This window comes from Phyllobates terribilis, unplaced genomic scaffold (assembly GCF_046119375.1).
Source record: "Phyllobates terribilis strain yellow unplaced genomic scaffold, ASM4611937v1 Scaffold_1__5_contigs__length_1240528914, whole genome shotgun sequence".
Taxonomy (NCBI): domain Eukaryota; kingdom Metazoa; phylum Chordata; class Amphibia; order Anura; family Dendrobatidae; genus Phyllobates; species Phyllobates terribilis.
Genome location: NW_027362761.1, coordinates 780,235,646 through 780,259,075, shown reverse-complemented (window position 1 = coordinate 780,259,075; position 23,430 = coordinate 780,235,646). Strand labels below are relative to the sequence as shown.

Genomic DNA, 23,430 nt, shown 5'->3' with positions numbered 1-23,430 from the left:
CTATAAAACACAGTGTGCAGCCAGGAAATGTGTGGCCATGTAATGGCAGTGGCAGCTGCAGAGTCTGCACATTATAATTATGTGACGGGGCAGGCAAGTTGATACCTCTTAGTGTAGGACAGCAACAGCAGTAACAGCAGTTTAGCACTATAAAACACAGTGTGCAGCCAGGAGATTTGTGGTTAGCATGACCGTGCAGTGGCAGCAGCAAAACTTGCATGGTAAAAAAAAATATCACAGGTTAGGAAAACAGATGACTACAGGGTAGATCCAGCAACAACAACTCCAGCAGCAGTACAGTATAAATGACTTAATGGACAGACAGTAGATGCCCAGCTGAGTGTGGGGCATTGGCACTTGCAGCAGCAGAACAGCTTAGAAGACAGACAACTGACAGGCAGGCAGATGGTATGGTCAAAGTAATCATTGGCATAAGCCATTGGTGTATTAAAGTTGGTACTGAACCATGCTCGATTCATTTTGACAAATGAAAGGTTTTTCAAGCTTGTGGAGGACTACCTAGACTTCTTGGGCATGAAAAAGTCACAGGCTAAATACCGAACACAGACTTTCCCCAGAAGTCCATTTGCAATGTTCAGCGTTCCGGGGGAAGTCCATTTCAGAGAGCAAAAAATAGAGACTGAAAGTCCAGGTCCCCATTGTTTTCAATGGGGTTCGGGTTCTGGTTCAAGTTTGGGTACAGTTTTGGAACATGAACCGAACTTTGGAATAAAGTTTGGGTCGGGCTACCGGACCCACTTACAATAATACAGTATCATCCCTACGTACAATAATAATATGTGCTAGTGTTCAGAAATTTTTATAGTATACAATGGGAGGAAAAACATCCCTGTTTTCTGTGCACAGTATTTATACAGCAGTTTTTCCAGGTCAAGCTCCAGCTTTGCCATGGGAAATTGGAATTTTGTCATGAATTATTGACAGTATGCCATCTGTATAATAATTATCTTTTTTAATTTCTCTACTTAAAATGACCCAGAGCTGAGAAAACATACCCCAGTCGGGTGATCTTAGGTTACTGAACAACTAATACTATCCCACAGACACTTTCAAACTACAAAGTGCAATAACTTTTTATATACAGTAGTTATTAATGCAGCCTTATTTTATTCATTAGATCCCTACAGGACTCTAAACTTCTTTACAAACAGTCTAATACTCACTAATCAAGTTTATCATTTTTTGTTTTAAGGTAAAAAAAAGAAGCCATAGTAATTTATCTGTTTTAACACTGGTGCTTGATTTCAAAATATCATTAGTCATTATAATTTTAATAACTTTTTGAACAGTTGCCAGTTTAATTTTCAGTGTGCGAAAATTAGTGGTAAATTATTTATTACTTTCAGCAAATGTCTTTCACAATTTTATTTAATATTTTTTTCATCTTTTTTTAATGGATCATAAAAGGACAATTTTTTATTATACACTCATAAAGTAACTAGCAAATGAATACTTTGCAAATAGGTTACTGTGGATTGAAATGTCAGCAATAATTCACTTGATGGGAAATTCACATTTAGGCATGTGGCAAAAGGCCATATCCACTTTACAGTAGTGCTTCCATCTACTGGGTGGAAGGGGGCAAAGAGCAGTAGAATTAGCGATAGATTTTAGATGGTTAAAGCACTACATGTCTTGTTCACCAGCAAAACTTTTTATCTTCCCATTTATCTACCATTCTACATGATGAGCTGAACTACACATAACACCCTTTGCTTCCTCCCCACTAATATACTTGTCGTAACTCTCACATTCTTAGCCATGGTATGTTTTTTTTTTTATTCTTTTCCACTACTGCCCATTGCCATTATCACTATTTCTTTTACCATATATTTTGACAGCACTATAATTAGCTTTTACAATCTTTTCAACACTAAGGCTATGTGCCCACGATGCAGAAATGCTCCGGATTTTTCCTGAGCGTTTCTGCATCTCCCTGGCAGAAAAAACACATGCGGATTTTACATGCATTTTTCCTGCCAGGGACAAGCGGATGTGAAGCGTTCTTCACTTGCATTTCCGCATGCTGGTTGTCAAGCGCTTTCCAAGCGATTTTAGCATCACTTGGAAAGTGCTTGACAACTTGGTCACACTATATAAATCCATGCAACTGGCATGGATTTATATACACTGTGTTCCAAATTATTATGCAAATAATATTTTCTCAGATTTTCCCAAATTACCTATATGAATTGCAGTCATTGTAATTTTCCAGTCAAATAACTAATAGAGTACAATTGAAAGGTTTTTGTACAAACTGCCTATGATAACAGTATATTTTAAAAAAAATAGAAAACTCAAACTGCATTCAAAATGCATGTTCCAAATTATTATGCACAGCAGAGTTTTCAACCTTTTCATTTTAATAAAGAACAAAAAAATGGTCATTTTTGAAATTATAAGCATTAGCAGGTTATTACAAACTGAAATCAAACAGTTTTCAACTCAAAACTTTATTCTAGGTGATGTTACATTTGCACATAGGACCCCTTGTTCGAAAGGAGCTTCTGAACTCTCTCGTCCATTGAATTTGTCAGGTTTTGGATGGTTTCTGCTTCAATTGTTTTGCATGAGGACAGAATACCCTCCCAGAGCTGTTGTTTTTACAGGTACTATGGTACCTGGGTCGGGAGGAGAGTCTCCTCTTCTCCAAACCCGGGTACCATCCACACATTGAAACGCATGGAATCCGCATGTACAGATGCAGTGATGCGGATTCCATGTGGTCCAATGCAAGTCAATGGCGGCGAAAACGCCACGATTCTGCAAAATAATTGGTAGTGCTGCAGATTTTTCCGCAATGATAATCTGCAGCGGAAATTTCCGCAGCATGTGCACAGCACATGCGGATTGTCATTGGGGGACATTGCAGACCTTCTACCATGCGTTTTTTAAGCGTTTCTGCAGCGGAATTGCCTCTGTGGAAACGCTTAAAAAACGCATAGTGGGCACAGCCTAATTGTTTAATCATTTTAAAAAAAGCAAGTAACAAGAAATGATAGTTAGGTACACGTACAGAAACCAAAATGTGCCAGCAGGCTGCAGTATAAGTGTGGCATTTACCTATGTCAAATTGGACTAAGAAAACAAATGTACAAAAAAAATGTGTTTGTTACATGTACTCTTTGTGAGGTAGATAGTCACAGTTATACAGGACCTTTTAACAGTTTGAACATATTAAACTTAGTTACATCATGGAATAGTGGCTGCAGAGGTGAGTAAAAAGTAGCTCATATTTTTTAATTTCTCATTTTTGTTGCAGAGATATTAGCTTGTAAAGTTTAGGTTATGATTTATGTTGTAGTTCAACTTTACCAGAGATTTGTCTCTAGGGGTGTGTACTTCTCCCCTGCATGAGGTTGACCAATCATAAGTAGGCAGCATCATGGGGAGAAAAGACCTTTCCCTCCTTTCCTCATTGATATCGGCAGCTACTGTGTAGAGATACAGCAGAGTAATATCATTACAACACTGTTGGGTGATTTCTGGAAGTATTTGCAGTACATGGTGTTATGAGGAAGCCCACGTGGTTGCACCTGAGTTCATACGAGCATTCTGTGGCAGATGCAATGTTCTATAATGTGTTAAATGGAAGCAAGCATTTTTGGCGCGTTGCGTGAATTGAATCGCAAATTTTTCAAATTTACCAGTACATACAAATTTCATAAAATTCTACATGAATTCAATTTGCATCAAAGTGATTCACTCATCTCTAAAAAAATTCTCATCCTTGGTGATCTTCCTAAATTTTGAGAACTTAAAGTAAATCTGTCAGTAGATCAACCTTCCTAAGCCGTCAATATGGACATTTAGCTCATAGGAAGCCAAATATAACAGTACTTTGATATCTGCAATCAGATGTTTTCCCACATTTTTTCTTATATGAAAATGACCTCTTCTTGGCTACGGGGAGGATGTTGCCTGAAAGATAACTCCACCTCCAGAGCTTGTTTTAAATAAAAGGGGGACTTACCCATGTGAGGCAAATAATTAACGCAGAACAGGAGAAATTAAATTTGTCGTTTTTTGCAGCTCTCTGAGCTCTGCTGTATTGCAACAGTATTGAAACCCTGTCTGCCTGTGAGATGGAAGCTGAGAGGAACCTGCAGATGTGTCAGGTATAATCACACACAGCTCTGCAGTGAGATCAGGAGAGGAGAAAGCTTCCATTACACATCACAATGGTAACTCCCCCTTCATGTAAAATAAGCTCTGAAGGCAGAGATATCTTCAAGGCAACATCCTCCCCAGAGCCTGGAAGAGGTTATTTATATAAAGTGATAAAAGATGATTTATCCACAACAAAGCATCTGATATTAGACATACAAGGATGACTTTTTTCAGCAGTTAATAACCTGTATGCCCATATTAATAGTTTAGATAGGTCAAATGTGGTGACAGATTCCCTTTAACTTTGTCTTATCTGGTAATTAATAAACTGAGTCTTAATGAAATATCTTCAGTAGTTATTAACAATTATTATTGGAACTGTCATTTTTCAGAACTATGGAGGTGTGGGTGAGCGTGAACAATGGAAAAACTGCGCTTACTAATCCTCAGACAATCACAGCTTCAAGTTGTGTAAGTAAAAAAATATTAACAGATATATAAAAAATGATATATAGTACTGTGCAATAGTTTTCGATTGGAGTGGGAAAAATGCTGCAAAGTAAAAATGCTTTAAAAAATAAAAGTGTTAATAGTTTATTTTTATCAATGAACAAAATGTGTGAGTGAACAAAACAGAAATCTAAATCAAATCAGTATTTGATGTGACTAAACTTTGCCTTCAAAGCATCCATTCTTCTAGACTAGGAGTGGGCAATTCATTTTCCAGAGGGACCATATGAGAGACTGTGACTGTTGTGGAGAGTCGAATCGATAGGCTGAAATTATTGCTCTCTTTGAATATCAACATATTAATTACAATTTACATTAATATTTTATATTTACAGTACAGACCAAAAGTTTGGACACACCTTCTCGTTTAAAGATTTTTCTGTATTTTCATGACTATGAAAATTGAACATTCACACTGAAGGCATCAAAACTATGAATTAACACATGTGGAATTATATACTTAACAAAAAAGTGTGAAACAACTGAAAATATGTCTTATATTCTAGGTTCTTCAAACTAGCCACCTTTTGTTTTGATGACTGCTTTGCACACTCTTGGCATTCTCTTGATGAGCTTCAAGAGGTAGTCACCGGAAATGGTTTTCACTTCACAGGAGTGCCCTGTCAGGTTTAATAAGTGGGATTTCTTGCCTTATAAATGGGGTTGGGACCATCAGTTGTGTTGTGCAGAAGTCAGGTGGATACACAGCTGATAGTCCTACTGAATAGACTGTTAGAATTTGTATTATGGCAAGAAAAAAGCAGCTAAGTAAAGAAAAACGAGTGGCCATCATTACTTTAAGAAATGAAGGTCAGTCAGTGCGAAAAATTGGGCAAACTTTGAAAGTGTCCCCAAGTGCAGTTGCAAAAACCATAAAGCGCTACAAAGAAACTGGCTCACATGAGGACCGCCCCAGGAAAAGAAGACCAAGAGTCACCTCTGCTTCTGAGGATAAGTTTATCTGAGTCACCAGCCTCAGAAATCGCAGGTTAACAGCAGCTCAGATTAGAGACCAGGTCAATGCCACACAGAGTTCTAGCAGCAGACACATCTCATCAACAACTGTTAAGAGGAGACTTTGTGCAGCAGGCCTTCATGGTAAAATAGCTGCTAGGAAACCACGGCTAAGGACAGGCAACAAGCAGAAGAGACTTGTTTGTGCTAATGAACACAAGGAATGGACATTAGACCAGTGGAAATCTGTGCTTTGGTCTGATGAGTCCAAATTTGAGATCTTTGGTTCCAACCACCGTGTCTTTGTGCCACTCAGAAAAGGTGAACGGATCGACTCAACATGCCTGGTTCCCACCGTGAAGCATGGAGGAGGAGGTGTGATGGTGTGGGGGTGCTTTGCTGGTGACACTGTTGGGGATTTATTCAAAATTGAAGGCATACTGAACCAGCATGGCTACCACAGCATCTTGCAGCGGCATGCTATTCCATCCGGTTTGAGTTTAGTTGGACCATCATTTATTTTTCAACAGGACAATGACCCCAAACACACGTCCAGGCTGTGTAAGGGCTATCTGACCAAGAAGGAGAGTGATGGGGTGCTACGCCAGATGACCTGGCCTCCACAGTCACCAGACCTGAACCCAATTGAGATGGTTTGGGGTGAGCTGGACCGCAGACTGAAGGCAAAAGGGCCAACAAGTGCTAAGCTTTCAAGATTGTTGGAAGACTATTTCCGGTGACTACCTCTTGAAGCTCATCAAGAGAATGCCAAGAGTGTGCAAAGCAGTCATCAAAGCAAAAGGTGGCTACTTTGAAGAACCTACAATATAAGACATATTTTCAGTTGTTTCACACTTTTTTGTTAAGTATATAATTCCACATGTGTTAATTCATAGTTTTGATGCTTTCAGTGTGAATGTACAATTTTGATAGTCATGAAAATACAGAAAAATCTTTAAACGAGAAGGTGTGTCCAAACTTTTGGTCTGTACTGTATATCACTTAACCCCTTCACAACCTTTGACATGTATTTAAGTCAAAGGTCATGTCCCTGCCTTTGAAGTGGGCTCGCACGCCAAGCCCACATCTTTCCACGCACTTTAATCAACCATGAAGTGCCTCTAACAGCAGCGGTGCTCCACTCATGGCTGTTAACCTGTTAAATTCCACTGTCAATCACTGACAGCAGGATTTAACATGCGCTGACCGACCCGAAGTGCGTCATTAATCCCACCAATTGGTGCCCCTGTCACATGATTGCGGGGCATATATGGTTTGTTAAGACAGCCGAGGGTCTGCTAATGACCCCTGTGCCTGTCATTGTGAATTTCCTGTGAACGCCAGCCCGTGGCGTTTTTCATAGGAGATCATGATTTCTGCTATACATAGCCGGACAATCGAAGCTTCAAGTCTCCTAAGGAGACTATTGAAGTCAGTAAAAAATGTGTAAAAAAATGAAAAAAAATAAAGAAAACACAAAAGTTCATATCACCCCCCTTTTGCCCGATTGAATATAAAAAATTCTAAAAAATTCACATATTTGGTATCGCTGCATTCAGAAATGTCCAATCTATCAAAATCTAAAAACAATCTGACCAGTAAACGGCATAACGAGAAAAAAAATCAAAATGCCAGAATTACGTTTTTTGGCTGCTGCAACAATTCGCATTTTACCAACACAACCCTTTAAAGGACAAAGTGGCTGAACATGCATGGTCATTATGGAAATCTCTAAAGTTTTTGCTTTATTCAAAGTTCTCTCACATTGATAAAGAAAAAAATCCTAATCTTCTAGTTTCTAGGTTATCTCTCCGATATTAATTTTGACACTTATTTAAAGTAAATCCAATCCAAGAAAAGTAGCCAGCACATGCTGCTGTAAAATCACCCACATTTAATATTTAATTTACAATCCATATAGCAGAGCCTGAGTGCATGCAGTTATTAACAAGATGAGATCATAGACAACACGTAACAAGTCTTACTTGTTGCCTCTGATCTAATCCTGGATATAACTGCATGCATTCAGGCTCCGTTATAATTTTCTCGCCAGCGTTTCAGAGAAAGTGTAGTTAGAAGACCCTTTCTCAGCACCACTCCATCTGATTGACAAGTCTCTTGCTATCGGAAAGACTTGCCAGTCACCTCTTGCATCACTAGTAAAAGCTGGCCAAAGGCACAGTCAGACTAGTCTTGTCTCTGGCTACGGTCCCTGGCCGATTCTTCTAGTTATACTGTATTTTCTCTCAAACGATGTTTAAGAGAAACATATACTCTGCTGTAATCATGCTGTCAGGCTCTGATTCATTATTCAGGCAACAGGTTCCCTTTAAATATTTTACTCTTCCAGAAGTGTTACAAACATTAAGTAAACAGGCACAAGTGACGAGAAATTTATTACTATGAAATATGTGTCATGCAAATTGTTTTAACCCCTATATATGTACAGCACATGTGTCTCTCCCTTTGGCGTGGGCTCCGGCGATGAGCCCGCACCTTTCCGGGGACATGACAGCTGATCTAATCAGCTGTCATGTGCCCCTAACAGCCGCGGGTGGAATCACGATCCACTAGTTTAACTAGTTAAAGTTTTTTTTTTCACCATTTAAATAAAAAAGAATATATACATGTTTGGTATCTATGAACTCGTAATGCCCTGAAAAATCATAACGGCAGGTCAGTTTTAGCATTTAGTGAACATGGTAAAAAAAACCCATAAAAAACGACTGTGGAATTGCACTTTTTTTGCAATTTCACCGCACTTGGATTTTTTTCCCGTTTTCTAGTACACGATATGGAAAAACCAATGGCGTCGTTCAAAATTACAACTTATTTTGCAAAAAAATAAGCCCTCACATGGCCACATTGACAAAAAAATTAAAAAGTTATCAAAAAAAGAAAGCGCAAAAACGGAAAATGGCCCAGGGGTGAAGGGTTTAAAGCATACAAAAATTTTAATATTTAAATAAAAAAACAAAAATAAACTTTAACCTAAAGCTGTCATTAGATTGATGCTGCTCAAACCATGGGCAGCCTGAATCAGATTCTAGCTTCCCAATTGCAGCCAGATATTTTCTTTTACTTTGATATGCTGCATAGTTTGAGACCTGGGTAGGCTGATACGGCCTTCTCCTTGCTCCGCTCCAGTTGATTGACAAGTCTATCCCTATGTGAACACAAGGGCAAAACCTGTCAGTCAACTGGAGCAGGGCAGGTAGACGCTGGCTCGAGACTCCACCAGACTGGGCAGGACTACTTTACCTATCGTCCTTGGCTGGCTTTCCATACTCCACTGCAGCTTTTCAGAATAAAACATACCTGCCTGCCAAAGGGAGAGCCAGGCTCTAATTCATGCTGCTTGTGGTTCTGGCAGCATGTCTCTAATGACAGATTTCCTTTAATAATTATTATTTTTTTATTTCCCTAGTTGTTTTTTAATCCAAATAGGATCTTAAGAACAATCTTAAGAGAAGTCCAGCAGACCCTAAAGCTGCTTGAGGTGAACGTTTTTGTCTTGGCAGTAACAATAGAATTAGAAATTGGCAAACCAAAAGATTCATAACATTTGTCTTTATTTGTAAATTGCAGGACTACTTTTGGCCACTAAAGTCTTAAGACATGGCTGAATAGCTGGAATGATTCCTCATGATACCATTTTAAACAATTCTGGATTTGATTTGCAGTGTTTTTTATGGTTTCATTCTTGATCACTGGGTAAATTACATAATTGCACAATAAAGAAAATTATTAAAACCTTAAGGTGATGTGATCTTTCTTTCAAATACTAATAGAGAGAACAATGTATATAAATGGCCACCTTTCAAAGCCTGGTGCATCAGCTGATGGCCATTGTGACTAGCAGAACAAGCAGAAGTCTTGTAGGTGGAACTCTTGCATACATAAAAATGTATGGCTTGTATAGTCGATATGCTGTAAATGTCCAAGGTAGAAGGACACTTTAAATTCCTCCAAATCTGAATTGTGGATTTAGGTTTTGGCTGAGAAGACACAAGTTCTGTCAGCTGCACATACTAAAAATGGCCACGTGGGAAGAAGTTGTGTTAAACTGGCAAAACCATAAAACTTTTCTGGTGAAAATAAAAAAAAATTGTAATATGTGAGACAAGAAGAAAGATTGTTGCAAGAAACTCTGAAGAGGATTTTATATGGATTTGATATAGAAACTCTACAAAATTTGATTCGCTATTGTGTAGTGCGTATCTGTAATACAAGAAGGTAATAAACGTCACATAGTGCAAATAAACTAATAACCCAGGTATTAAAAATCTTAATCCACAAATCTTAATGACAAAAATCATTTCATGACAAGGGAGCCAATTCATCATTGCTTTTGCACCTTTTTTGCCTAGGTTTGTGTGTTATACGCCTGTCTTTTGTTTGCGCCATATTCGTCTTTTCATTTGTGTGTATTTCAAAGTCATTTTTTTATGTGTTCGTCAGTATTTTTGTTTTAGTTCACCACCGTGAGTTGGGTATACACCTTCTGATTCACCATTTTTAACTTTTCAAAAAGTTCTACATTTTCCTGTAGAATGTTCTCCAGCTCCTCCGGAGTGATAATACATATGCCAGAACTTTTTGGTGTAAATTATACAACTTTTTATTTTAAAAAGTCACAAAAACATTAAAAACTAAAATAAAAACCATTTATGAAATTGTGGAAAAACTCGTGAACTGCATGCGAAATTTTGAAGAATTTGGCACAAAAACATTGACGAATGCAACAAGATCAAAAAGGGAAGTCACTTAAAAGAACCCAAATGATGAATTGGGGCAAAAAGCGTTTTGATTGTTGAATTTTTAATACATCTCCTAATTTTGTTAATTACAGAGCTAAAAATAATTTTGTCTTGTGTAAACAATTATATATATTTTTTTGTTCACAGAGCAATGGACTTCCTGCTGTCATTGCAATACTTGTCATCTTGCTTCTAATAGCACTTGCATTATTTTGGTGGTTTTGGCCTCTTTGCTGCAAATTGGTAAGCTATCATTTCCAATGTGTTCTGTTGTCCATGGATTCGTGATCAGCTATAATTTCTGAAATGAAACTCTAGAAACTAGAAAATAAAGACAATAAATAAAAATGGTCCTCCATATGGTGTCTTGGCCACAAGTGATAAGCCAGATGTTTACAAATTCTCTAAAGCCATTGTCTTTATGTTTTAGAAGGGTCAGCTTAAGTGGAAGGTATTACCTGGTCCATCCACACTAAAATATTTTAGAAACGTACTCGGAATGAAATTGCTGGTTTGTAGTCCATTATAGTCCATCATCTGTTATATGTTAATCCATTGTAAAAATATACATTTATTTTAGATATAAAATAATATTTCATTAAATCTGTAATGTAATGTGGTTTCTCCTGCTGGCAGTTTCTCATTGTCCACAATGTTGTCTTGCCAGCTACTGCTAACAGTTTTAATATTAGTAGCTTTTGTAATCTCTACTAGTGGATATGTACTTTTTGATGGACTGCGCTTGCATTTAGATATCCTAACTGTAGCCAGATTATCATGAATGCAGTTTTTAATTTGATATTGTTACTGGACAAAGTGAATCAGCATCAAAGCAATCAACATTTTTGCCTAAAAGCACTCTTAGGAACGCTGATAATGCATAGGTAAGCTGACTTCTTTTGTATGCCATCAGGAAAAACAATGGGAAACAAAGGAAAAAAATTTTATACAAGCATCTGCTATTTTACCATTATCTTCCTGTAATACTGAAACATAAATATTTGACCTTTTTTCCCCTTTTAAAAGAATGAACTACAGATATTTGTCAAATATTAAGTCATTGTGTATTGAAGCACTCAGCATTCTATTAAAACTGAACAATGTGGTCCACAAATCCCAATATATACTGTACAGTAAAGAAAAAATGCACAATTTTAGAACATACTGAAAACTTCCAAATCTATTACTTTACAAAAATTGAAGTCTGCTGCAAAATTTATTAGAAATCAATAAGACTCAAAGTCGTCAAATAAATCAGTTGCCAAGTCAGGTTAAAGCATCTTATATAGGTTTGCACTTAGCAATATATTCTGATATTCTGTGTTGTTTCGTAAATTAGGAAGGAGCCATCATCTTGCTGCAGACCTTACTTTGCGTGACTTCAGTACTGATGCAAATTGTCTCTTCAGAGAGGAAGAGGACCTGAACTCTAGTGCCACCTACAGGAAGTAGCAATCCTAAAAGTCAATAGTGACCCTTTAACGAGCCTTATCACATAACTTAGGATAAAAGCCAAACCAGAAACTCAATTTGCAGACACTGTGTTTCGGGGTTCTGCACCTCATCAGTGCAAAGTGTGAGTTGTGGTTTGGCTGGAAGAGAGGCGTCAGACCGGTATCTAGGGGTAATAGTTGTCCTTGCGGAGAGTGACGTGTTAAGCACGTCAGGTGAGTACTGATAGCATGCAGTCAGAGGCAGAATAACCATTTACATTTATTGATTCACAGGTGACTTTTTCTTTCAGTGGAGTGATTCTCTTTCCTTTTGTTCTCTATTTAGCCCAGATCATCATGAAGACTTCTTCCAGCCATATTTCTAGATGCAGAGATAGCTGCCTAGATATATTTGACTCCTTACAATCTTTTTTTTCTGGACAGCTTCTCAAAAATTCAGACAGACAACTTTTTTTTACAGATACATTAAAAAACCATAACAAACCATTAAGATTTTAAGTGATACATGCCTAAAGCCCATAATTCTAATATGAAAATATTATGTGAATTCACTGTGAACTGTAAAAGGATGACAATTACAGTCAAAATAATCTGTATGAGTTTCTCCAGCTTAAAAAAAAATCATGGACGCAACAAAAAATTTTTACAGACTGGGAAAAAGTGTACTATTTTTATGGACTGTCAAGGAATTTCTGGATGGTTGGCAACACTGTTTGCAATAGATCTTCACCCTGCATACTACACTGTGCCCCCTGAAATAATAATGACTACTGAGCCCTGACAATTTTCATCTTTCTCTATTACCATCCTGTCATCTAGCTACGTAGTTCTGGCCAGGCCTCGCTACTGCTGAACGAAATAGATGGTATGATGGGTCCAACCCTTTGCTTGAAAGAGTAAAGGTCGAATGTTGGGGCGGAAGCCAAGAGATCCCTTGCACCTTCCAATGCAGGATTATTTAGACATATCAGTGTCTTATGAACTGGATTGAAATCCTTCTTCTCCCCAGTTACCTATTATAACAATCCTTTCTGAATAACCATTGGGATGCCTCTCATGGAAATCACACTTGAAAATAGGATATATCATGAAGAAGTAATCATTTAGAAGTTTGTCACTGCTGATTCCCAAACCTGTATCGAGATAGGTGTGTTGGGAGACACCAGTTGTTTAGGATAGGACCTGGTCCAAGCATTGAGACGCGCATCGTATATTTATGATATATTCTGTAGGTATTGAGAGTGAGACATTCATCTATCATATATTTATGGTGTATCCTGTGGGTATTGAGAAACACATCTGTCATATATTTATGGTATATTCTGTGGGTATGCCATGAATGTCTAAGATGAGAATACCCTTTAAAAGACCAAATAAAAAACTTATATCTATTAAAGAAAGTGAATCTTGAAATACTATTTTTTCACTATTTACTGTAGCTCACATCAAAGGCTTAAAGGAAACCTGTCATCAGGGTTTAGCCCTATAAACTAAAGACATGGCTATAATGGCGCTGTGATGCTGATTAATATGATACTTGATGTGAAGGGATGTGCTGAGTGGTTGTTTAATACTCACCTTATGAAGTTTTCTGAAAATGACATCTTGTGTGCTTCAGGGTGGGACATGGAGTCCTCTTCTCGTTCTCCACCCCCCCACCAGTCTCCTATGTTTCTTATGCAGGTCACTGATTATTCAGTGACCAGCCTCCTTTTTAAAATTCAGTGCCATCATTGTGTGGGCGGTGTGTGCGCAGTGAGACGTGATCAAAGTGATTCAAAGTGATCAAAGGATTGCAAGTTTTTGGTATTGCCACTTTCAAAAGAAAAATTGATCTATCAAAATGCAAGAAAATTATTTAGCCCAGACAGTAAATGCCACATTGGAAAAAATAAAACAAAAAACACCAGAATTGCCTTTTTTATTCACAATCCTTCCCCCAAAAGTGTATTAAGTTTGAACAAAATGATGCTCATGAAAAAATAGCTTTGCAATTTTTCTTAACAAACTTTTACATTTCCTTAGCCATATATATATATATAGAGAGAAAGAGATAAATAGAGGGGGGATAGTTAGATGATAGACGATAGATATACTAATATTTAGTATATATTCATTGTATTTCCATTTAATGAGAATTTAATTATTTTAAGAGATTATGTAATTAATGTACCTAATTTAGTGATATGAAAAAAAATAAATAAAAAAAAATATAAAAAAAATAAAGCAACTTTTTTAGCTAATGATGCAAGTTTCTTGCAAATGCACATTGTACAATTAGAAAAGGATGATATTCTTTACCTTATTTTTAATGTAATTCAAATTAAATTAATTATTTTAATACCACACTGAATGCACATTTTTCCAGATCACTAGGGTCACGGAAAAAGCTGTGGATATTTTTTACAACAAAACATAACATCAAATATAGAAATACACATGATGTAGTGGTAGCATCATTGTTATACTGTTGTACTGTGTAGTATTTATTTGTATAGCTAGCAATAAATGCTATTTATATATGTGTCTAATGTGTTTTATATATACACAATTTTCGAAAGGGCATGCCTAAATATGAATTTATTTATTTCTTCTAGGTCATCAAAGACCCACCCCCACCTCCACCACCTGCTCCTGTTGAAGAGGTAATTGTGTAATGCTGTATATTGTTTCACTACCATTTCAATCGCATTTATGAAAAGAGGTTAATAAGTTGTTTAGAACTTATAGGTGTTAGCCACTACTTTATTAATGAATACTATCCTTGAGATACTATGTCAATGTAATAAATAATTAAGGATGCCAGCAGCTGAGTGTTAATGCGGATTAGTCGGTATTCCCATACCATCATCTTATGAATCAAAAAAACCCACGCAGGAGGCACCCAGACCCATAAAGTGCTTTTCAAAAAAGTGCTGTTATTTTTCTTTTATGTTAATCAAAAATAGCATAGACAATAATGGAAGCAGTTCACAGAGTACATGTTGTTGTAATGCAAATACTCGCTAAATATATAGTGGGTATGGAAAGTATTCAGACCCCTTTAAATTTTTCACTCTTTGTTTCTTTGCTGCCATTTGGTAAATTCTAAAAAGTAAATTTTTTTTCTCATTAAAGTACACTCTGCACCCCATCTTGACTGAAAAAAAACAGAAATGTAGAAATTTTCTCAAATTTATTAAAAAAGAAAAACTGAAATATCACATGGTCATAAGTATTCAGACCCTCTGCTCAGTATTGAGTAGAAACACCCTTTTGAGCTGGTACAGCCATGAGTCTACATGGGAATGATGCAACAAGTTTTTCACACCTGGATTTGGGGATCCTCTGCCATTCTTCCTTGAACATCCTCTCCAGTTTCATCAGGTTGGATGGTGAACATTGGTGGACAGCCATTTTCAGGTCTCTCCAGAGATGCTCAATTGGGTTTAGGTCAGGGCTCTGGCTGGGCCAATCAAGAATGGTCACAGAGTTGTTCTGAAGCCACTCCTTTGTTATTTTAGCTGTGTGCATAGGGTCATTGTCTTGTTGGAAGGTGAACCGTCAGCCAAGTCTGAGGTCCAAATCACAGTATCTACCTGAGGAAGATAGCTTCTGCTATCGAAACGCGTCGTGGCATTAGAGAGCGTATTTAACAATAAAAGGTTTGTGTTTTATAACCTTAATTCCCTGTCTAGTTGTTCTAGCGCTTCCCTAACACCGCACAATTCTTTCCTTCTTGATTGTTAATCTGCTTTGTGGAGAGCGGTGGAAGCTGCTCTGTTTACAACTAGCGTACTACAGGACCTGCCATGATGTCATTGTGGAAAGCCCACTTCGGTCACACTGTCCCTGGAAGCGTTTTCCCTTGTTGTGCGGGGCTCCTTGGCACAACAGGACCAGGTGAATGGTCACAACATCCCCCCCCCCCCCCCAAACCTCAGGCTCTTCACAATTGGTGGTCCAACTGTTTTTGTTTTCCATTGCACTGAGCAGAGGCTTCCGTCGGGCCACTCTGCCATAAAGGTCCAACTGGTGGAGGTCCCTGACTTCTTCCATTTAAGGATTATGGAGGCCATTGTGCTCTTAGGAACCTTGACTAATGCAGAAATTCTTTTGTAACCTTGGCCAGATCTGTGCCTTGCCACAATTCTGTCTCTGAGCTCCTTGGACAGTTCCTTTGAGCTCATGATTCTCATTTGGTCTGACATGCACTGTGAGGTCTTATGTAGACAGGTGTGTGCTTTTCCAAATCAAGTCATATCAGTTTAATTAAACACAGCTGGACTCCAATGAAGGAGTAGAACTATCTCAAGGAGGATCACAAGGAAATGGACTGCATGTGACTTAAATATGAGTGTCTGAGCAAAGGGTCTGAATACTTATGACCATGTGATATTTCTGTTTTACTTTTTTAATAAATTTGCAAAAATGTCTACATTTCTGTTTTTTTCAGTCAAGATGGGGTGCAGAGTGTACTTTAATGAGAAAAAAAATGAACTTTTTTAGAATTTACCTAATGGCTGCATTGAAATAAAGAGTGAAAAATTTAAAGGGGTCTGAATACTTTCCATACCTACTGTAGATCTTTAACACCATCTCATAAGTGAGTCTTCAAAATAATCTAGTGTATAACGATACGTGGACCATGGGAAAACACTCTCAAGCTGCATGCACAAAAAATAGCACCATGGAGAGATCGCTCTATAAAATTGTTGTCTGGACACATGTTTTGCAACATTTCGGGGCGGACCCCCTTTCTCAAGCATGTGTCACATCCCTTTAGGGCTGCTTATAAAGCAGTCACCACGTAACAACGATATGCATAATATGAATAATAGAAAATAACATTTTATAGCAACGCCCTGATGGAAGGGGAATTTATGCCCCAATCTCAAGTCTTTTGCAGCCTCTAACAGGTTTTCCTCCAGGATTGCCCAGCATTTAGCTCCATCCATCTTCCCATCTAGTTTGACCAGCTTCATTGTCCCTGCTGCAGAAAAGCATCACCACTGCATGATACTGACACCATTTTTGATGTTGGGGATGGTGTATTCAGTATTAGTGTTTGGTGTGCAGTGTTAGTTTTCTGCCATAAATAGCGTTTTTCATTTAGCCCCAAAAATTCTACCTTGGTCTCAATTCACCATTGCTCCTTTTTCCACATGCTAGGTGTGTCCCTTATATGGCTTTTTGCAAACTGCAAATGGGACTTCTTACCGCTTGCTTTCAAAAATGGCTTTCCTCTTGCCACTTTTCCATAAAAGACAGATTTGTGGAGTATACGATTAATAGTTGTCCTGTGGACAGATTCTCCCACCTGAGCTATGGATCTCTGCAATTTCTCCAAATTGACCATGGACTTTTGACTGCTTCTCTAATTAGTGCTCTCCTTGTTGGGGTGTCAGTTTTGGTAGAAGAGCATGTCTTGGTAGGTTTGCAGTTGTGGCATAATCTTTCCATTTCTGTATGATGGATTGAACAGCACTTGGGCTGTTTTTTTTTATAATCTAACCCTGCTTTATTTTTATCCACAACTTTATCCCTGACCTGTATGGTGTGTTCCCTGGTTTTTATAATGCTGTTTGATCCCTAATGTTATGAAACAAATCTCTGAGGCCTTCACAGAACAGCTGTAGTTATACTGAGAAAGTAGTTTTCATATGGAAATTTTGAGCTATAAATAGAAAAATTATGGCTCTTGTAAGAAGAGGAGGAAAAAGTGAAGGCAAACAAAATAAAACTCTCCCAGTCCTAAACGGCTAAATAATATGTTCCTTGAAGAAATTGTCCAAAGAAAACAAGTTATCAACTTTCCATAGGATAGGTGATAACTTACAAGTTATGGAGGTTCAACCACTGGGATCCACACCAATCTACAGAATGGGGAATTTTTACCACCGACTGCTGCTTCATTCATTCTCTTTGGGGCTGCTGGAAAAGTCAAGCACAACTCTTGATGGATCTTAACCGGTTCCCGACCGCCCACTGTAGATAAACGTCCGCGATGCCTGGGCTCTGTGCAGCGCCGACGTTTAAAAACGGTGGGTGGTCTCGCAGTGCTCAGGACCCCCAGGGTCCTGCAAGCACTGCGATTCCGGTGCAGAGCGTTAGCTCTGACAGGGTACATCATCGGGACCTGAGTAGATCAGGTCCCAGTGATGTTAACCCTTTGCTGTCTTCTATATGCTGCGATCTATAGTGATCGCGGCATATAGGAGACAGCAGGAAGAGAGGGGGTCGTCTTACTTACCTCCGAAGACCTCCGTTTCGTTTGAGGACCTGGGGTTGCTATGGCAGCTGGAGGTCACATGACCGCCTCCAGCTCTGCCATATATGGTGTCCTTCCTGTCTGGCTTCAGCCTGTATGTAGCTGATGCCAGACAGGAGACTGACTGAAACAGTCAGTGAAGATCTCATGTAATGTAATATATGTCTATTACATTACATGAGATCAGTGATCAGAAAAATAAAAATTAATGTCCCATACAGGGACTAAGTAAAAATGTAAAAAAAAGTAAAAAAAAAGTTTTTAAACTATTAAAAAAAAAAATCACAAAATAAATAAAAATAAATAAATAAAATATTAAACCAATAAATCCGTATATTATTACAAAACCAAAAAAAGTACACATATTTGGTATCGCCGCATCCGAAACAACCCGAGCTATAAAACTGTCACACTAATTAACTCCTTCTGTGCACACCGTAATAAAAATAAATAAAAAACGGAGCAAAAAAATATGCTTTTTCATCATATCGCCAAACAAAAAGTGGAAAAAAATGCGATCAAAAAGCAGAATAGAAATAAAAATGGTACCACTGAAAACTTCATCTTGTTCCGCAAAAAAAAGCCGCCATACAGCTTCATCAGCCGAAAAATAAAAAAGTTATAGCGCTCAGAATAAAGCAATGCAAAAAAAATATTTTTTTTTCTATAAAATTGTTTTATTGTGTAAAAGCGCCAAAACATAAAAAAAATGCAGTAAGTGTAGTATCGCTGTAAACGTACTGACCCGAAGAATAACGCTGCCTGATCACTTTTACCACACGCAGAACGGCATAAAAAAAACCTCAAAAAACAATTCCTGAAGTGTTTGTTTTTGTTAACTTTACCTCCCAAAAAACGGAATAGAAAGCGATCAAAAAATGTCACGTACCCAAAAATGGTTCCAATAAAAATGTCAACTCGTCCCGCAAAAAACAAGCCATCACATGACTCTATCGGCCGAAATATGGAAAAATTATAGCTCTCAAAATATGGTGATGCAAAAACTAGATTTTGCAAAAAAAGCGTATTTTAGTGTGTGACAGCTGTCAGTCATAAAACCCGATATAAATCTGGTATCTCTGTAATCGCACCGACCCGAAGAATAAAGTAATCTAATCAGTTATATCACACTAGGAACGGCATAAAAAATAAATAAAACAAATATTATTCACCTGCTACTGATTTGTTTATTATGTCTCCCAAAGATTCCAGTAAGGCTCTGCTCACATTTATCCTGTGCTCTGCGCTGAGCACTTACACCAGAGTTTCCGTGTAAATCTCTGAAATACGTGATTCAGCCAGAACCCATGATGGAAGATTCCCTGTAATGAGGCAGATATAGGCCACTGTGGACGCCGTCTAGCCTGGGATCCCACGGTGTCATTTGTTTTAGGCGTGCATAAAAGTGCGGTTGGCCACAGTTTTGTGCACTTCTGAAAAAAAGGACACCACTAAACAGAGGCCAGACGGAGTCCAGAGTAACTCTGCTGCCTCATTATAGTGAATGGATCCCGCAGGGGTTTCATCTGAATTACATCACTTGGAAATTTAGATGGAAACCCCGATGTAAGTGCTCAGCCTAGAGCGCCGGATAAATGGTACGTAAAATGTTCCCAATAAAAGCTTCAACTCAGTCCTCAAAAAAAGCTAGTCCCCACTCAGGTCCATCATCTGTTAAAAATATAAGGGACTTCCAAGTTACTGGTAGCAGAAAGGCTCTGGAAAAGCAAAATGGTCCTTGCCCCCCAAAAGAAATTCAGAAAATTTTGTGGTCCCAAATCCAAATGCCTATTCTACAATAATTTGTTCTCCAATTGTCAAATAGCACTCCTTCCCCCTCTAATCTCACCGTATGGCTAAGTGGTACGATACAGCCACATATGGGGTATTTACACTTTTAGAAGAAATTGTGTGACACATTTCGGCACCATTTTTACCCATTGCCCTGTGTGAAAATGTAAAATCTGAGGGTAAAACATTTTTTTGTGGTAAAAATATAATTATGCTTTTTTCACTGCCCAATGGTATAAATTTAAAAATTAAAAAATGCTCACTACTTCCCTAGATGAATTCCTTGAGAGGTGTAGGTTACAAAATGGGGTCACTTGTGGGGGTTTCTGCTGTTTTGGCATGTCAGCGACTCTTCAAATGTGACATGGTGTCTGCTGCCTATCCCAGCCAACATAGCACTTCTTTCTCTTCCGAACCCTGCCGTACACCAAAGCAGTGGTTTTCCCCCACATATGGGGTATCGGCGTACTCAGGAGAAATTTTTTGGTTCCAAAATTGTGCTGATGTAAAGTAGACATGTGGGAAATGTTATTTATTAACTATTTTGTGTGACATATCTCTCTGATTTAAGGGCATGAAAATTCAAAGTTTGAAAATTGCAAAATTTTCAAAATTTTCGCCAAATTTCCGATTTTTTCACAAATAAACACAAGTTATATCGAAGAAATTTTACCACTATCATGAAGTACAATATGTCACGAAAAAACAATATCAGAATCAGGGGAATACATTGAAGCGTTTCAGAGTAATTACTTCATAAACTGGCAGTGGTCAGAATTTAAAAAATTGGCCCGGTCACGAAGGCAAAAACAGGCTCTGGCGCGAACTGGTTAAGTAATGAATGGAGCAGCAATCGAGAATGGGCACTGTCACTCTGTTGTATCAGGTATTAATATGCCTTGTTTTGGCGGTGTAGATCCCATCGTTCAGATCCGTACCAATCAATAAGTAACCTATCATGTGGATAAGTGATATCTTGTTTTCAGCAGTCAACCTCTTTAAATACCAGTAACAAATTACATGAAAATAGATTTATAGATTTATTGTACATATACAACTCAGTATACTTTTTAAATATTTACAACAACGGAAAATTTTGTATGGTGCTAGATTTGTATCAGCAATTGATTAACATCTTCCACATTTTACTACTTAGGAGGCAGAAGAACTTCCTAATAAGAAATGGCCTACAGTTGATGCTAGCTACTATGGTGGTCGCGGAGTTGGTGGCATTAAGAGAATGGAGGTTTGTAGTATTATGTTTTGCATGTTAACGTCAATCTATTTTTTGAGGAAGAATGCTATGATTAGTGCACTAATTGATGCTGTTTAACCATTTGAATGCCGTTGTCAATTACTGAATCAGTGATGCGATCGTGGGCTGCCGATGGGTTATCATGGCAGCCGAGGGGCATGCTGAAGGTATTCAATGCTGTCACCTTAGCACTGTAAAGCCCTTGTTCAGAGACTGGGCTTCATAGGGGAACCCAATTTTCTCATCTGACTGTTACAGCAGAGATCAGTGCTAGCTCCCATCACTCCTGTTTAACCATTTAGTTGTTGATGTCAATCACTGACATCACAATGCACCATGACCTCTGAAGCCTGGTCATGGCCAGAAGTCTTGTTCTAGAGTGTCGCGGTCGAAAGTCTTGTTCTAGAGTGAACATAAGTGTGTGTATGCATAAAGAAGAGGTCCTGACATTGGCATGCAGTAGGCACCAGACAGCGGAGGTGCTTGTACAGATGAGAAATGAGATGAGTAACATGGATTTTTTTTATTCTTTACATGATACTTTTATTATTCCCTGGGATCTAGAGAGATCCCAAAGAATAGTGAGGAGCATTCAATTCGCATGAGAATAACTTTGCTGCATATTAAATTTCCCTGTAAAATCTGTGGTGTATCCTGTAGTATATCTCTCCTTTCTGTTCCCTTGTTAATACAGCCCCATAAAACTATATATCTCCCCTCTCTTCTATACACAGCCCCATTTTGCAGTCCATTGCTCCTCTTAGTTACCAGCACACAGCAACACTGCTGATTCTTGTTATGAGCTCTGCACTATAATCACTATAATAAAGGAGGCCCAATCCCTTTCTGTGACATCCTTCACAGTAGAAGGTCCTTTCTAGACACAGCACAGCTTTGCCCCTGGAACTACAGGACAGTTCCAATGGCAACTAAAGGGTAAATAAAGCCTGCAGGGGCTTCCTTGGTTTGTTGATATGAGCAAAATTGGGCAGATATAAACAGATTATTTTGGCAAAAATTCATAAATATACAGTACCAAAAGTTTGGACACACCTTCTCATTTAAAGATTTAAATGCAAAGCAGTCATCAAAGCAAAAGGTGGCTACTTTGAAGAACCTAGAATATAAGACGTATTTTCAGTTGTTTCACACTTTTTTTGTTAAGTATATAATTCCACATGTGTTAATTCATAGTTTTGATGCCTTCAGTGTGAATGTACAATTTTCATAGTCATGAAAATACAGAAAAATCTTTAAATGAGAAGGTGTGTCCAAACTTTTGGTCTGTACTGTATGTGTACATAATTATAAGACCATTTTGTGATTTTGTGAATAAACCTCAAATCCTATATGAACAAGTAGTTTACAGTAGGCTGTTTTCCTAATGACAACTTGATCAGTGGTCTTTTTATTGGACTCTTCCTTCTCTTATGGGTTTGTGGTTTGGATTCCAGGCTTTAAGTGTCATGTGGCACTTTATTTTATTTTGACTAATGTTTTATTTTGATAATATTGAATAAAGCAATATATAAAGGAAGCAGTTGCTGAAATAAAATAATTCCTAAGTAAGTAAAACAGAATAGATAAGAAAGAATTAGATCATCCAAACTTAAAAAGTGGGGTTTATGAAAGCTTGGTGCCTGGAATCAATTGTAGTTTATTGTATTGAAAGTTGGTTTCATAATCAAATAATGATGCATTTTTCTCTGACTTTATTCAAATACTGCTTATACTTTTTTCAGCACTAAGTGACTGTTATGCAATAGTCTAAACTAGCACAGTTTTCCTTTAAGTAACTGGCTGTGGAACATGCACTAATTACATCATTTCCCCATAATTGAACAGCTACATAAGAATGGGTCTCTGTAACTTCCATTTGATCTCAACATCACATGATAATATAGTACACTGGGTCTCTTCTGCTTGTGTGAGGAGCTTTGTATTGGGTTTATGGAGAAAAACAGTTTCAACTGTATTTTGTAAAGGGTAAAAATATAGAAATAAAGACTGTTATTGTATAATAAAGCTAAAAGTAATAAGATCAAAATGTGGTCACTCCAAAAGTAGATATGACCATCTATGAGATGATCATGTGTTAAATAATGGACATGTCTGCGACATGGATTTGGCATGGATTCGGTACTGCCTATAATCTTTTTGGCTGTGTGCCCACGTAGCATTTTTCAAGCGTATATGCTGCGGAATTTCCGCAGCGTAAACGCTTGAAAAACGCATGTATATCCGCACCCCATGGTCCCCAATGGCATTCCGCAATTGCAATGCCCATGCTGCGGATTTTTCCGCAGCGTTTATGCTGCGTTTAAA

At 37.9% G+C, this 23,430-nt stretch overlaps 1 protein-coding gene across 1 annotated transcript in view; it reads left to right on the top strand.

The window, feature by feature from the left end:
• The window catches only part of ANTXR2 (ANTXR cell adhesion molecule 2), a 260,993-nt gene that overhangs the window by 139,338 nt on the left and 98,225 nt on the right, over positions 1–23,430 (top strand). Inside the window, exons 12-15 of the mRNA XM_073637003.1 lie at positions 4,524–4,602; positions 10,503–10,598; positions 14,407–14,454; positions 21,007–21,096. Coding sequence (XP_073493104.1) covers positions 4,524–4,602; positions 10,503–10,598; positions 14,407–14,454; positions 21,007–21,096 — 313 coding nt within the window. The remainder of the gene's footprint in view (positions 1–4,523; positions 4,603–10,502; positions 10,599–14,406; positions 14,455–21,006; positions 21,097–23,430) is intronic.